The sequence below is a fragment of the Vigna unguiculata genome, chromosome 5 (assembly GCF_037176805.1).
Source record: "Vigna unguiculata cultivar grain cowpea cultivar isolate G323 ecotype 2 chromosome 5, ASM3717680v1, whole genome shotgun sequence".
In the NCBI taxonomy this organism is placed as follows: domain Eukaryota; kingdom Viridiplantae; phylum Streptophyta; class Magnoliopsida; order Fabales; family Fabaceae; genus Vigna; species Vigna unguiculata.
The window spans coordinates 5,997,546-6,014,360 of record NC_140796.1 but is presented as its reverse complement, the minus strand read 5'-3'; the positions used below and the strand labels follow the sequence as shown (position 1 = coordinate 6,014,360).

At 31.8% G+C, this 16,815-nt stretch overlaps 3 protein-coding genes across 5 annotated transcripts; 1 reads left to right on the top strand and 2 right to left on the bottom strand.

Annotated features, from left to right (window-relative positions):
• Positions 1-3: 3 nt before the first annotated feature.
• LOC114185148 (disease resistance RPP13-like protein 4) lies at positions 4-4,845 on the bottom strand. Its single transcript, XM_028072699.2, has 2 exons — positions 4,742-4,845; positions 4-1,915 (listed from the first exon to the last, which is right to left on the bottom strand). The coding sequence occupies exon 2, from the start codon at positions 1,903-1,905 to the stop codon at positions 151-153; it is 1,755 nt and encodes a 584-aa protein (XP_027928500.1). The 5' UTR covers positions 1,906-1,915; positions 4,742-4,845; the 3' UTR covers positions 4-150.
• A 1,042-nt stretch (positions 4,846-5,887) lies between these two features.
• LOC146886011 (kiwellin-1-like) lies at positions 5,888-6,990 on the top strand. Its single transcript, XM_085673276.1, has one exon. The coding sequence runs from the start codon at positions 6,093-6,095 to the stop codon at positions 6,657-6,659; it is 567 nt and encodes a 188-aa protein (XP_085529402.1). The 5' UTR covers positions 5,888-6,092; the 3' UTR covers positions 6,660-6,990.
• A 30-nt stretch (positions 6,991-7,020) lies between these two features.
• LOC114185150 (AT-hook motif nuclear-localized protein 9-like) lies at positions 7,021-12,893 on the bottom strand. 3 transcript variants are annotated; one of them, XM_028072702.2, is made up of 6 exons: positions 12,547-12,893; positions 11,085-11,587; positions 9,797-9,864; positions 9,184-9,315; positions 7,937-8,098; positions 7,021-7,571 (listed from the first exon to the last, which is right to left on the bottom strand). In XM_028072702.2, exons 2-6 carry the CDS (start codon positions 11,503-11,505, stop codon positions 7,329-7,331), a joined length of 1,026 nt encoding a protein of 341 aa, XP_027928503.1. In that variant the 5' UTR covers positions 11,506-11,587; positions 12,547-12,893; the 3' UTR covers positions 7,021-7,328. The 3 variants fall into 3 exon arrangements, with proteins under 3 accessions (XP_027928503.1, XP_027928501.1, XP_027928504.1); XM_028072700.2 differs by having other exon boundaries at positions 12,436-12,892; XM_028072703.2 differs by lacking the exon at positions 12,547-12,893 and adding an exon at positions 12,318-12,335.
• Between the last annotated feature and the right edge of the window lie 3,922 nt (positions 12,894-16,815).

The window sequence follows — 16,815 nt, the reverse complement described above, 5'->3', positions numbered from 1 at the left end:
ATGTACATGGTCAAATGAGACCTCTATTTATACAAACTAATCTTCATATCCAAGCATCAAACACTTGAGAGAACAACAAAAGGTAGTTCAGAGATAGAATGAAGAGGTTTTGCTCAAACGCATCCTTCATTTTATGACAGATTAACTATTTCATTTATCTTCATTCAAACTCAGCATTTGAGTTCTTTTGGAATTTTGTTTTATTTCTGCATACCTAAGCAAAGGAAACAACTTTGACAAATTTGTTAACTCAAGTTTCAAATTCTTTAAGTACATGAGACGCACTATCTCCATTCTCCAACCGATATTATCTTCATGATTCATACTTTTGAGCATTCCTCCCATTAGTTTTAGCTCTTTGCATCCCTCGGGCAGCTTGCTAGGCTTTAGCCATTCTGGAATTTCCTCTCCTGGAAAACCTTCAAGATGCAACCTTTTCAATCTCAAAGGCAAGATTACTTTAATATCACTGTAACCCTTGCAAGACACACCCCATGATATTTTCAGTTGTTCTAGGGCTAACATCTCTCTCCAACTTTCAAACTCCCCTTCTTTGATCACAGCCTCAGATCCTATATGTATGCTGAGCCTCTTTAGATTTTTCAAATTTGCAAGCTCTGATATTCTTTGTGGACTCTTTCTGGAATTCCCTACTACGTATCCCTCCAGTACTTGCAGCTGTGTGAGCTTCTCAATCCCTTTTGGCATGCCTTCCAACAAATAACACTGGGATAAAATCAGATGTGTCAGACTTTTCATCGATGAAATATCATTAGGCAGTGTCTCCAAATTGTGGCATGCTTTCAGATCAAGAATTTGGAGCCTCTCAAGTTGAGTAATGGAGGGTGGAAGCTCAGATATTCTTGATATCCCACGAAGACTTAAATAGGTTAAATTCTTTTGATTCTGCAACTTCTGTAGAAACTTTTCACTCCCTACTTCAATGTGATGTGAAGGAGAATCTTGCCAACGACCAAGCTGAAGCACCTTTAAATTTTGTATACTTTTATCCAACCATTGAGATCCAAAATTTAAATAACTGGCACCAACATTAAAAATAGTATTTATCCTACTCTCAGGTTTCAAACTATTTTCACCTAGTATGACTTTTTTCTGCTCAAGTAGTGACCATTTACTTCGTATGTGACTGTAGGGTATCCTAAGAGGAAATGGATAACTCCTGTGATTTTCTGTTGATAGTATCACCAACTTAGGACGCACGAGAGGATTGATTTGAAATTTATTGACAATGGGACACTCACTATTACCATACGCTAAAATCACATTCGATTTCAAAAGCTTATCTATCACATCCTCACCCTCTTCCTCTGCGGTTTTCAGATTAGTACTTTCAAGAAAACCCTCTCCAATCCACCAACAAATTGTTTGTCTTTTCTTTATAACAGCTCCTTCAGGGAAAACCAAGAGAGACAACAAACAATTTCGTTCATAAGTTTCTAGGACGCGCAGATTCATATTCAGTTTCTTATGCTGTGGCAACTGATTCTTGTGTTGTTTTGAAGAGGGTCGTGATGGGTGCAGTAATATTACTCTTCTGTCGTCATCATCCTCCTCCACGGACGAGTCATCAAAATCACCCTTTGGAAGCAACTTTTGAGCAGAATCTCTTATTCTTTTGCAAATGTCATTCATGTCTTGATTCAACCTCTTGCTGTCCAACTTGCGAAGATGACCATCAACCTTTGACAAAGTGTGAAGTAGTTCTTGTTCGTTATTCTTTACTTTCTCGAACAACTTCCTTATCCTGTTCAGTTCTCTCCTTAACTTTTCCAAATTCCCATCTAATGATTCATCTCTTCCCCTTTCACGGAATTGTCTCCTTGCTGTCTTCACACGCTTCAGCAACAAAGCCACTGCTTTCATTTTGTTTGTTGGAATAGACATTTTCCAGTTACTGACAAACGAATAATTTTAGGGTTAATTAACAGTACCACCCACGCAACAACTCTCGTTTTCATATTGAAATTTCTTAACTCACTTTTCTACTATCCGATTAAGAAATTAATCAAAATCTCGTAACAAGTTGTGATGGGAAGAAATGATTTATAAATTTTTTTTTTTGGTAATCACATATAATAACTTAATGCAATGATTTTATAGAGTTTAAATATAACAAGTGTTTCAAACTAGAAACAAAAGTTAAAGGAATTATCAATAAGGATTATACAAGCATAGCATATATGATCTGACTCTTTCAATGTTAGGTAGGTTAATATATAGACAAACTACAACATAATGGACCATATAATATAACTACCAATGACGGATCTTATCCACAAATTTTGGAGGGGCCAAAATAATATAATTCTTTAATCATTAGATTGTTGGATCATTAATATAATATTTTAAGAATTGGTTTCTCTAACCAATAATTTGATCTTTAGTATAATGTTGTGAAAAATATAATCTATCATGTTTCCATCTTCACGAATAATTTCACTTTTATCACTTTTGAATAATGAATTTATTCTTTTATTCTTCATCAATATACCAATTTTTTAAAATAATATTAAAAATAATTTATCATACATTACTAAAAAATTTGAGAAGTGTAAATATTAAAGGAAAAATATAATATAGTTAAGTCACAATTAAAAATCGGTTATGAAAAAACACATAATACATTATTTTTCTTCTATATTCATAAAAAATGAATATACCAAAGGCTCATGAGATAAAAGAAACAATGCTAACTATTAAATTAATATTTCATTATCAAGTAAGATAAAAGATAATTACTTTTCCTTTCTTCAAAAAAGAGAAATGAGAAATGAGAGAAAAAATAATTACCTTTTTTTTCTTAAAAAAAAATATGACAGTGAGAGATGAGTACAATTTTTGTAAAATTAAGAAGACAACAAGAAAGGACATAAAAAATATCTTAATAAATATTTGGTTTAATTATTCTTTTAGTTATTGTTTTAGTTCAAAAATGTTAAGTTGGTCCTTCAATTTTGTTTAGTTTCAATTTGGTTATGAATTTTGAAAAACTAATGCAATTTGATTATTTTTATTAAATTTCTTGAAATAAATCAATATTTTTTCATTAAAATTAAAGTTGTAAATAAAAATAGTTTGTTTTGTTGGTGTAATTAACATAATCTCACTATCAATCTTGATAAAAATTGTTGATCCACTTTAATAAATTTAACGAGAATAATCAAACTGTATCAATTTTTCAAAGTTCGGGATCAAATTAAGACTAGAAAAAACTTAATGACTAACTTGACATTTTTAGATGAGAATACTAACCCAAAAATTAATTAAACCTAAATATTTTTATTCTTTATATATTTTATTTTATATTTTATTATCTATTAACATTAATTGGTTATATTTTATAAAAGAAATAAAAAGACAAACAATTTCATTTTTATCTATGTATAAAATATATTACTTATAATTTTAAAAAACTTTAAAAAAATCAAAATTTTCAAAATGTATATAATATTAAAAAAAATTCAAAAATCTTGGGGGGCCATGGTCCCTCCCAGCCCTTAAGATGCTCCACCATTGATAACTACAGAAAATCTAATTAATTTTGTTAGGGGTTTTAACAAAGTAAAGTTTAAGTTTAATTTAATATGTAAAAGTAGGTTTATAAGGTGAAACTTTTACTTTATTTATATTCTTTTAATTTATCTTCTTCTTTTTATGATGTGAGATTTGCAACATTAGGAATATAAAAGTGTGTCAATCCAATTGACATGGATTGATTTATTATGAATTGAGTTAAAAATAATCAACTCAATCCGGTTAATTTTTTTTAGTTAAAAATTTTTTAACCCAACTCGACTCATCACAAATTGGTGGGTTAATAGATTGACACATTCTTAAGGATGTTTTGTTTTTTCAATTTATTTTATATATTTGTTATAGTACAATCAAAGTGCATCGACTTACCTCCTTGTTTTATAACAATGCAATCAAAGTATTCACTATTTTACGGCTCTTGTTATAAAGATAGCAATTGAAAATTAAATTCTCAAGCTACATAATTTGACAAACAAATAAACTAAACATTCAAACACTGTTAAAAAAAACTCATATTTTCTATTAGTTTTGTTTTAAATTTTTTTTCGTAGGAAATGCTTACAAATTTTGTTATGAAAACAAAATTTGCAACAAATTCCTATCAATTTTTTTACAAAATATTTTATATAAAACACTTTTTGCAAAAAAAAAAAAATGTAGTGAATACCTGCAAATTTTATAATGTTGTTGATGGGTTGTAGACTAACTCACCTTCAATTCGACTCAATCTCATTTAAATCATAAAGAATTAGGTCCAATTACTCACACTTTAAAAAGCTAAATTTTCTCCAACTCAATTTGACTCAAACTTGTGATGAGCCGGATTAACTCACAAGTTGATACTCATTTTAACCTTTCTATGTAACACCCTATTTAATTTACTAATATGATTACCATATGAGCCTGAAAAGGATACATGCTCATCCATCTAGTGTTTCCAAGGATAATTTACTGTATTTATGATTCAAATTTATTCCACACTCGGTATAATGTTTAATGAAGAAAAAAGTCTCAAAAATATAAAAATAGGAAAACTCTTCGTAGCATGGAATATTATTTAGACCTAAGTTCATATATTAGTAATATGAAATTCACCTATGCATAGCACGGATTACCACAGCGAACTTAAAATTGTAGTAAAAAGAGACATCGTAAAAATGTGAGATTGATGAAAAGAGTAACGAACCTTGCTAAAAATGAGGGTCGGTAGTTGCTCTGAGAGTCTAGGAGAAAATGAAAGATAGTTGAATTTGTATACGTGCTTTAGCTAACCATGCATGGTCATCAATTTAAACCTCTATAGAGTTTGCAAGGAATGAATAAATCAAAAGCAATAGAAGTTTCACCTCAATTCTTTACGTGAAAGAGAATTCCAAACAAACTATATTCTCCCATGAAAGTTATCCCTAACTTCTTCCAAAAGTAGAATTTATTGTTGTGGTTAGAGAAAGTATCCAACTTATTGTTTTTATATTTGTGCATAACAAATCTCATCTTACAAATTAGAATCTCATTTTACAAATTATTTTGTAAAATTTAATTAGATTTAAAGTTTATCTCTTATAATAATATCAAAATTATGATTTAGAGTTTATTCTAGCAATTTTCTTTTTTGATCTATTATTCCCAATATTGGTACAATTTATTGTATATATCTCGGACCTCATTAATATCTAGTCTTACATTCCAAATATATATACCTCTCAATATAAGGGAGTGTGTTAGAGATCTTACATCAACAAGAGATAAGGTCAATTTATTGTACATAATATATAAACAGATGACCTTACAAGCTGATTTTTGTGAAACTGAGTTATGCTTAAAGTCCAATTTTTAACACTTTTTTAATAAAAATGTTTCATATTTGATTTCACCAAAAATATAAAACTAAAACAAACATATTTTTGCTTTCTTAAATAAATTGAAAAGTCTTACATAAATTGTATGTATAGTACCGGAAAAAAGGTTTTTAATTGTAATTTAATTAACAAAAATGATTTCTATTGGTCCTTATATATTTATCTGACTCTACATAAGATTCAAAAGGTCCACACCATTGTAAAGGGATATGTAGCTTTAATTTGGGTAGAGAAAAGAAAGAAGAGGAGAGCAATAAGTTGGAGGCATTCGTAATAAACAAAGGTTTGGTAATTTTTATATGGATTAACGTCCAAGGCCATGCAAGTTTTTATTTTATTATTAATTTAGACTAACCTTTTGGCGCCATTCAAAATCAGAAAACAAGTTTTCTTAACTACAACAACAATGTTTCACATGTTAGCATCCAAATAATATGCAACAAGCGGAGATATATGTTCCAAATCCAAATAAAACGTTATTTGAATTTCTGCTTGTCATTTTGACAATACAAGACAATTTATAAATCATTGCTTGACCCTAAAAGAAACCAATATTTCGAAGCAAAATCATGTACCTGATCAAGAAGCCTCTATATATACAAGCTAAAATCTTCATATTCAAACATCAAACACTAAAAAGAAGAACAAAGTGTAGAAACAGAGAAGTTGATAGATAGAATGAAGAGGTTTTGTTCAAAGGCATCCTTGATTTTATTAGTTAGTCTCATCTTAACAAGTAGTTTTGCATCTGAGGCTCAAAAGTGTCGACCAAGTGGGAGAATCAGAGGTAAGAAAGCACCAGCAGGAGAATGCAACCAAGAGAATGATTCAGATTGCTGCATAGAAGGAAAACTTTACACAACATATGAATGTTCACCACCTATGTCCACCCACACCAAGGCTTACCTGACTCTGAACAGTTTTGAGAAGGGTGGAGATGGTGGTGGCCCTTCAGAATGTGACAACCAATACCATTCTGATGACACACCTGTGGTGGCACTGTCTACAGGGTGGTTCAACCACAGAAGCAGGTGCCTCCAAAACATCACCATTAGTGGAAATGGAAGAAGTGTGGTGGCCATGGTGGTTGATGAGTGTGACTCAACTAAGGGATGTGATGCAGACCATGACTATCAACCTCCATGTCCCAACAACATTGTTGATGCTTCTAGGGCTGTCTGGAAAGCATTGGGAGTGCCACCAAATGAATGGGGTGGCTTTGACATCACATGGTCTGATGCTTGATATTATAACAGTACTGTTTATGTAAAAGTCTATATATGTTTCTGTATTGTAAGCTATTTGGCAAAAACTTTACTTTTCTTTGTCTATGTATAATGTGTTTGTATATATCACAATATCCTTCTATTTTCCTTTCTTAATTACCTTTTACCCTTTCATTACCAACATATTTTACGTATGGTTGGGCTAAGAATAATGCAGGTTGATCATGGAGTGTACAATGCATGTAATCTACAATCTCACTACCCCACAACATTACCAAACTCTCAACACTAAATCTCCTTGCTCCCATTGTCACTTCCTTTTAGAAGACGGTTCTACGACAAAAATCACATGGTAGATATTGTTTCACAATCGATGCTCCTAAACCACATAAAACATCTACCCCAATGTCAATTATTTTTCCAAATAGGACATAAATTGTATCATTACCAATCAAGAACATACAATCTTCAAATTAAAATTCCTCACAGCTACAAAAATATGAGTACAACCCCAAGTCAATAATGATGGGTGTAGGGATACGTGAGATTTATCAATTGCGAAAGTCAGCTGGCTCTACTGTGTTGTTGGCACTTCCCACTCTGTCATTACTACTACAACAAAATTAGATGAGTGACCATGAATCTGAAATATATATACACAGCACTAGTGTGTATTGAATGAAGTGTGTCACCCACGCATTAAGTCAATGTCCACATGGGAATTACGCATATCCAACGGTCGTGATTGAGACCAAGGACTCAAAGATGAAGGGGTTGGAGAAAGGTTTTGATTTGGTGAGATGCTGTTCAGTGCCACTGGATTATGAACTCCCTGATGATCTGAGTCCACAGCAACTTCTGCAACTTCCGAGCTTTCCTTCTTCTTGTTCTTCGTCTTTGATCCACCCCATTGAAAACTCCCAACCACCACCTATAACCATCACTAATTCAGTCTAATACGATCCTGATCTGTGAATAATCTACCTTTTCATGTTTGTTTGCAATTATAAAAGAAAAACACTCTCTGAAAGAAAGAAGCAGATGATTTTATGATTCGCTACTCAGAATAGCTTTTGATTAGTTCGAAAGCTCGAAACAAAAACACATGAAAAACTTTTGAAAGTGATTATCCTCTTAAGAAGTGATTTCCTATACAAAACAAAGTTGTCACAAATGGGTCCATAACTTTCAACACGAGTAGCTGGAAAGTTTTTATTTTTAACATGTGGGAATCAGAGATATGAATCAAGATATCATCTTTACAAGATTTGATGGCAACACTGAAAATGGTGTTACCTGAACAGGACTTGATGCAATAAGAACTCCACCAACTCCTCCACCAATGACACGACCATCAGGACTAGCAAGGGACACACTCAGTCCACCAGTTCGATTGCGTGAGCCACCACTATCAGTGACCAAGTAAGAGCCCGAAAGGCACACTATCTCGAAGCGCCCCTATCAAATCAAAAATCCACCAGCAATCAAATATATATGCTGAGATAAACTTTATCATAATAGAGTTATGACTTGGTAAAGGATACCTTAATTGCATTTGAAAATGTTTGACAGATAAATGTCAAATAAAATTATATTAATTGTGATATTATTATTTAGGCTTGAAAAGTTCTATCTTAAAGTTTGTTCAGGCATAAATAAATGTTAGGTCGGCCCTGTTTGAAGCCTGCACTTTCTCCCTTGAAATTAAATTCCCACCAACCAGAAAAGTCATGGTAACTCAGAAGGTCAAAAAGATCCTTGGATTGGAATTAAGTTCCCACCAACCAAAAAAGGCATGGTAACTCAGAAGGTCAAAAAAATTCAATGCAAAAGATTCCTTTGTTTCAATAGTCCGAGAGATTGAAGTTTGTTGGTAGTACCACTAAGCCATTTTGTATACAAGCCTGAATGGAGGAAATACATTCTAATGTATTTATTTATGAATTATTTGTCCAATAAAAATCATGCTTCAAGTTTAAAAATTCTGTTTCAGTCAGTTTTTTCTTTGCATGCACGAAAAGTGTTCTAAGGCTTTCTTCTACATCACAAATGCAAAATTTTAATCAATCAATCATAGTGTTTCCATAAAGGATTGCCATTTAATTTCGTGAAATATTATGCATGGCCGCATGCATAAATGTAGACACGTGTCTTTATGTGATCACAGTTCCATATGAACCTATAATAGTGTGCAGAGGACAGTTGCAAAAGTAGATTATTTTAATAATCAATCATATGTACTATCGATTATAACAATAGTTTTAGCTGGTGAGTTTAATAAAAAAATAGTTAAGATAATTAATTTCCTTTGAATACATCTAAAAATCAGCTTTCTAGATAAGAAAAGAATATGTATGATATGAAGCTTTATATTCTCAAGAAACTTTTTATATATTTTTATGAGACGAACTTTCAGATTTACAAAAATGGCTAGTTTTTTCAGAAGAAAAAACAAATCGTTTTACTAAATTTAAGTTGAGATTCCAAACATGCTCTATCTGCATCTTCTTCAACAAATACATAACACAGAGAAAATGCCAAACCTCGTATGTGACAGTGCCTCCTGAAGTTGATGGCTGCCGAAGTGTGACAGTTGAGACAGAGCCATTGGCTGACAAAATACAAACAGCTCTAGGTCCCTGCTGAGAAAATGCCATGATTTTTGTTGCAATGTCCTACAGTGGAGACAAGTTTAGAAGATTAATTTGTTTATATTTACATAAATACAAGAAGATATTGCACAAAGTCAACCAACATGGTTTTGGCATTACTAACTCTACTTTTCCTTTTAAGAGAAAAAAGGTACAAAAACATGAGTGGCTGTTTAGTATTTAACAGTTAAGTTATCATTATTTTGAGAGACAAATAGTACAAAGTGCCACCTTTCTTGGGCCATAGATGCCAAACCTTGGTTGCATTAATAATTAAGCACATGCATAAATAGTTTAACCTAAATCAGAGAACAAAAATACTGGGAACCATATTGTTTTATGAATCTTATTATGTCACTGATACCAAGATATAATGCACTAATAATACTTGACCAAGAATAATTAGAATAAACAGGTCTCTTTTTCATCTACTTCCCCTCCAACATACACCACCAAAACAGATAGATTTATTTTTCACTCAAATTCATAAAAAATATTCACATACTTCTCCACTTGCAATGTTGATTATATGAGGAGTGAATCCCATCCCAGCAGAACCAGACATCAATTCACCTGATAACAGTAAAAGCTCAAAACATCAAAAACAAAGGTATATAAATGCATTAGACACTCACAAGGTTAGAGGGTGCATCTGGAGAACAAAGAAAACTTATGAACCATTATTCTAACTATATGTAAGTGCCACCAAATATTGTTAAATTTTAACTTGCTTCTGGTTAGAATTAGATAAGCTTTAATTTCAGAATCCATTAGGGAACCGACCAGTACCTCACAAGTGGGAACAAGGCCTTACAACAAAAGAAATACAATCTATAAAAGGAATATGAAGCACACATAGAACTCAAGAATCCAACTTGTCATACTTAATCAAAACAGTAGGAGATAGAAATCCAATGGCCTTTTGTTTTGAGAAAATATTTTCTGTTTTCATTTTCTAGTTTTCACTTTTAATTACAAAATTGTCACATTGTTTTCATTTTATTTTCTGTTTTCAAAATTTGTATAAGAAATAGTAAAAACAACTTTTATTGTTTTCACTGTTTTCTATGCAAACCTTAGAAAATATAGAAAAATATGGTCACACTTTCGTAAATAAAAGTACAATTAAAATGTGAAAATAGAAACATTTTTTTCAAACCAGACAACTCCTCAAAATCTTATGTTTTATGTAATTATTGTAACGTACAATTCCGATCATTTATCTCACATGCAACCAAACTTGTATGTGTACTTGGTTAGAAACTTTTAATTTGTAAATGTGGTAAATTTATTCTTCAAATAGCTCAATTATAACAATCTGAGGCAGTGATTACTGAATAAGGTTGCAGTGCATGATTTGGAAAGATTACTTGTGTGAAAATGATAACTTTTTTAACCGAAAACCATTTGAAACCTGGAAAAATAATTAATTCTCTAGCATAAGCTAAACAAAACACATTTGTTTTCTGTAACAATTCTACAAAAATAGTCTAAAGAACTTAAAAAAAGATGCATCTCTCTCTTGAGGATCAGGACAAAAAAATCATGGAAATTAATAATATATAGCATACTGTGTTGGGATTTAAAGCCACTCTGCCATTGTTCATCCAGGTAATCGGATGATAATAGCATGTCAACATACAAAATGAATAAACAAATATTCAGCTAAAAACAACTTTCAACCAAATAAGACAAAGAGAAGGATTTGCAAAATTGTTAACTCATCAACCTTTCAGCTTTTCAAATAAGTATGATCAGTAACAACAAAGAGTTGCATTGCAATAGAGATTTACCAAGAGAAGCCAACTGCTGTTTTTTCCCAGTACCAGGTGGTCGACCTCTGCCACGTTTCTGGCTCTGTCCCAAGGCTCCAGGGTGAGCAGATGATGTTGGAGTTGGAGTCAATGCCAATGACACAGTTCCATCAGTGCCATATTTCCTAGGCCTTCCCCTCTTCCTTTTAACAGGTTCCCCTGGAGGTGCTCCAGGAGGAGCTCCCATATTCACACCATGAGCTGAAATTGAAGAAGACTCTAATGGCAATGTGGATCCAATGGAACCACTGCCAATGCTGGATTGAAATGGTAGATTCGGATTGGAGAGTGGTCGAATATTAGGTGACATATGCAACTCAGGTTGTGCTCCAGATCCAGGAATTCCCCTTTGCTGCATATAGTAAGACCCGGATAACGCCATTTGGTCCCCACGATCCATGCATTTACTTCAATTGCCTTCACAATCTTTCACAAGAAACTTCCACCCCGATATTCAATACACCGAAAACTATCACCTAGCTCTGTTCCCAAATAGAGTGTAGTGATAAATTTTGGAGAAAGAAAACACCATCACATCAGAATACCATAAAAAGTATGAAATCCAATTAGCAATGACCAACAAGAGAGTCAACAAAATTTCTTAAATTACATCAGCTGCAAGTAACTGTAGCTTGAGAAGAACAAAAATAAGTCCTCAATATCAAAATAGTGAAGTTTCCAGCACATAAAATTTCTCATTGATGCCATCGCTCTATAAAATACATAAATGCATCCACACATGTACAAGACAAAGCATAGAGTCGAAGATAGATCAGAGGAAAAGATGGAAAGGCAAGAAGGCATAAACACAAACAGGAGAACTACTCTCTAACAGCACAGCAATATGGACATGTCCAAGAGAAGACAAAAAAAATAAAAGAAACTACTTACAGCTTACCAAACTATAAGAAACAACAAAAGAGGCTTCATGTTCAAGGTACAGGACCAGAAGAACATGAAAAAAGATCCACTCTAACCAACATCCATCATAAATCTTTAAAACCAAGCAACTAAAACACCCAGAAAAAAAACAAGTGGAGAAAATAACAAAATGAAAGAATTACTCTAAGGCCAATGCAATAGAAAAGCTTCCAAACGCAGTTCGTAAACAGAGCAGAAAATGCAATATCACACCAAAAGGAGCGCAAAAAATTACAGAGAAACGAGTCAATTATCAACCACAACGGTTTTGCTAGGGGAAAAATTACAAACTTTGGAGAATTGGGTTTAAAACTAGGACAGATTCAACGCCCCAGAGACACAAGAGAGAGAATGTAACATGGGTTTCAACGTGCAGATACAAAGAAAAGGGGAAAGGAATCATACTAACATTTTAACAACAGGATCAAAAAGCTGTGGTGCACATTCACAGTTCCACCTGTGAGGAAATGGAAGCTAGTGATTGAATCAAAAGAAAAAAGTTGTACAGTTTTTTTCTTACTCTTGGGAAATGAAGAGTGTGGTGGCAGAGTTACACAGAGAAAAAAGAGGTGAGAGAACCAGGGTGTCAGTGCAACACGAAGCAAAATACTTATCAACAATGAAAAAAAAAAAGAGCTTAAAACAAATAAAAAATAAATCTTGAAAATTGAAAAGGAAAAGTAAACTAAGTCTCTCTCTCTCTCTATAACTCTTCTGCAGTGTCTCGGCTGCAAAAGTCCTTATCTGGTTGCATATTTTTCTAGGGCTACCCTCTCTTTCTCTCTCTAAAAAAAGTTTCTTTTTTTCACTTTCTCTCTCCTGTTTGAGTTGTGATATGATGACGACGATGCTGTGTGTGTGAGTGATGGTTCTGAGATTTAAGAAAGGGGTTGAGAAGCAAACAAAGTTGAGCAGAAAAAGCAGTTCTTGTTTTGGATAACAATGAAATATTTTTTTATTTATTTTGAAATAATAAAAAAAGTTTATTTATTTATTTATTTATTTGAAGAATAAAAATAAAAATTAGTAAAGATTTGAGATTTAAACAGGGACAGTGGTGGGGAAGTTTGGGTCCATAGGGATTGTGAAGTGAAAAGAGTGTCTATCTCTATCCACGCGCCCAGCTTATAATCTACTGCATCACTCCCACTGAGATCCTGGTGTTGCCTAGTGCCTTGGCCTCAATATCATGGAAAATATCTATCCAACTTTCCAGAATCTATATTCTTTCTTTCTCTACATTATTCAACACTTGTATTCATTTTTCTTTTATTTTTTAAATCCATCTTAAGACTCTAAAAATACTTTACCATTACTTACAATGATAATATAAACAATTTTTCTAGGTAAATATATATATATATATAATAAAAACAGAATATATGATTATGAATTAAAATCATAATTATTTGTTGAATATATATGCAAGGGTTAAAGCGCGTGAGAGTTGTGGGGCAGTGAGTGACAGAGAAAGGTATGAGCTGACTGAAAACGGGTTTGGGCCACAGCCAGAAGGAAGGAACATGGCTGACTTTGTGTTCTTCTCTCTCTCTTTTCTTTTCCATATATTATGGCAATGGCCCATGCACCCTAAAATATCTCTCAAAAGGAACCATAACTCTTCACCCACCTCTCCCAAACCCTCCCTCCATCACACAAACTCTCTCCATATTCCATCACCCAAGGGCCATACACATCATCACATTATTGTACATCATAAACTCTTTTCTTTCAAATAAAATGCATTTTTCTATCACTTCTAAAAAAATGTCTTTACCAAATACATTTCTAAAGAATTATATACAATATACTACATTGTTTTAATAAGAATCAATATAATATGTAATATCATATCACTATATATGTAAGATTGGATCACAAACTAATAAAATATGTCGTTTTTAATCAATATATAATGTATTTAATGACCATTGTTGCACAATCTGGTTCTATAATTTCATCATGTTTAACCATATAATTTTATCCTAAAATATTTATTTTATTTGCGGTTTTCTTTAAACATTTTGTATAGACTGTATGGATCCTATTTCATAAAACATTATATAGTATCATTATAGTTTTTTTTTCTATTATGAACTTTGCTTAGTTTGTTGAATCAGGAACTAATCATTTTCATTATAGTATCTATGTCTATTGAACAACTTTTCATACAAAATTTTCTTTAAATAAATAGATTAGTTTGTATTATATGTACATGCAAATGTAGTCACTCGATTAAATAGAAATTGGTATAAAATTATTTATTTTAACTAATATATTAAATATGTGAAATTAAAATTTTGTCACTTACGACAGACAGGGTTTGTGGTAGGTTTGAACGAGACTATGATGTTACTATCTTTCAAGAACTCAAAAAGTAAAATCATACAAGAGATGTGTATTTGGTTTCATTGTATATACATTTTTCTTAGTTCAAATAAATGAAAGTATAAATAATAATAATAAGATCTCAATCACTACTATAAAGTGAAGATATATAATTAAAAAAATTATTGATTTGACCCACGTGGATCATATACACGTTAGATTCCTGGCTTATCCAAATATGGAATTACTTGAATTCTCAATTTATATAATATAAGAGTTCCCAAACTTCGAAAGACGTCTTTAATGTTTTTATATTGCATTGGATCCACGAACAAATCTAAAGTTGTCTTTATTAGTACTTCTTAACTTCTTTCCCTTTTCTTTCTTTTTACTATTATGGCAAGTATATGAAGTCATTGTCCATATTTATAGTAGTTGCAAGATATATAATATATTTGGGGATATAGTTCTAATTATTGGTTTGTAATATAATAACATTGCAGCTTCCAAAGACATCTTTAATGTGTTTACATTGCATTGGATGAACTTGTCCCATAGCAAAATCTAATGTTGTCTTATTAGTACTTAAGAATTATTTTTATCACTCTTAGGTTTTCATTTATAATTCTATATTCCTCGAAGAATGCAATCCAAATCCTCAAAAAAGTAATCATTTTCTTAATGTCGCAACCAACACAGAATCAGTTTTGTTAAAATAACTTTTCAAATTTTATAGTAAGTGTCTGTGGTGAGTGAAATTTTCAAGTAATAAGTTTTTATAATTAGAATAGTGAAATGCAGGAATCTTTAATGCTTGTAAGATTTCAATTAAGTTTTATTCGTTAATAATGTGGACTCTTTATTAACTTTAATATATTGAATATATTTTGTGTCATTTATTTTAATTTTTAAATAATGTTTATAATTTTATAGAAAGTTACAAAAATCTTTTGGAACTTAGAGGTGGTCCATTTAAAAAACAGAATTATTGGATGCTCTCACCCACCAACTTTTTATTTTATTTTTTATCATACCCACCAAATTACTAGTAAATAAGAAATAAGTGTGCAGGGAAAAAGTCTTAATTAGTCGGTGGAGTAAGAAACTTTTTTGTAAAAGTCAAAGAAGACAAATAGTCACATAAATGTGATTTCCGTAAATGGTGCATAATAAATGTGAAGCCATTATGTTTATGGTTGGACCTCAATATTCTCTATTGAATGGAGAATGATTTCTTTTACTTCAATTTTTCATGAGATAGGAACGAGGGTTTGGAATTCGCCTCAATCAAACGATAATTGATCAACCCGTAATAATTATTTATTAAAAATTGAATTGGTAATTTTAAATCTGATTCTAATTGTCATATAAAACATTTATCATTAGGTCAAAAACTATAGTTATTAAATAGGATGTAACTCTTTTTACTTAAATTTAATTAGTCATATAATACCCACTTTCATTTAGATGTATCAGTTTGGTACTCATTTTCATTTAGATGTTCAACCTGTAATAATTGTTTATTAGGAATTAAATACGTAATTTTAACTTTGATTCTAATTGTCAGATTGAACACTTATCATTAGGTTAAAAATTATAGTTATTAATCAGGATGCAACTTTTTTTACTTAGGTTTAATTAATCGGATGGTACCCACTTCTTCCATTTAGATGTGTCAGTTTGGTGTCCGCTTTTAAAAAGGTGTCAATTGAGTCCCAATTTTTGAAAATATGCCTCAATTAGGTCATTTTTAGCAAAAAATTATTAACATTGTTAACGGTATTGATATTTAAAATGATTTACAAAATTAAGTATAGATATTTATATTAAAATTTAGTGGTAAGAGCATATCAGTTCAAGGATCACAATTTGATTGTGACTCGACTCACTTGGCTCCGCCACTCAACAATTGATGTCACCTACAATACGTAATTAATTTATCTCGTATAACATGTTATTTATACTATTATTCATGATCCCTTATGTGGATGGACCTAGGCCACGTGGCCTAATTACCTTGCTTGAACCTACTTTAAACCTTTACTCTTAACTTACCCATAATTTGCTTGTGTCAGTAGCCTGGCTGGATTCATTTAGGTCGAATGCATGTCGCCTTAGGTGGCCGAGGTGTACTTGGACATAGCCTAGATGTGCTCAAACATGTTCACTACACTAGCACTACAAGAAAAATTGTAAATAGTGACTAAAAAATCGATCATTAATGGAAACATTGACCGATTTAGTGACTAAATAAATCAGTCATTATTTTGTTCGTTGTTGATTTATAGTGACTGATTTACCGACCAAATCAGTGACCAAACTTGTAACTGAATCTGTGACCGAAGCTTAACATGTCATATGTTGAAGCCTTGTAGAAAGCTATCATGATGTCGACCTTTGGTCTGGCTATTATAATTCTAGTATTTGGTCTTCGTCCTAGTTATCATGTACAATGAAAAAT

Coding starts and splice junctions, on each gene's coding strand:
- LOC114185148 (XM_028072699.2), bottom strand. CDS start 1,905: ATGTCTATTCCAACAAACAAAATGAAAGCAGTGGCTTTGTTGCTGAAG.
- LOC146886011 (XM_085673276.1), top strand. CDS start 6,093: ATGAAGAGGTTTTGTTCAAAGGCATCCTTGATTTTATTAGTTAGTCTC.
- LOC114185150 (XM_028072702.2), bottom strand. CDS start 11,505: ATGGATCGTGGGGACCAAATGGCGTTATCCGGGTCTTACTATATGCAG. Junction 9,865..11,084: donor ACAGCAGTTGGCTTCTCTTG/GTAAATCTCTAT, acceptor TACTGTTATCAG/GTGAATTGATGTCTGGTTCT. Junction 7,572..7,936: donor TTGCATCAAGTCCTGTTCAG/GTAACACCATTT, acceptor TGATGGTTATAG/GTGGTGGTTGGGAGTTTTCA.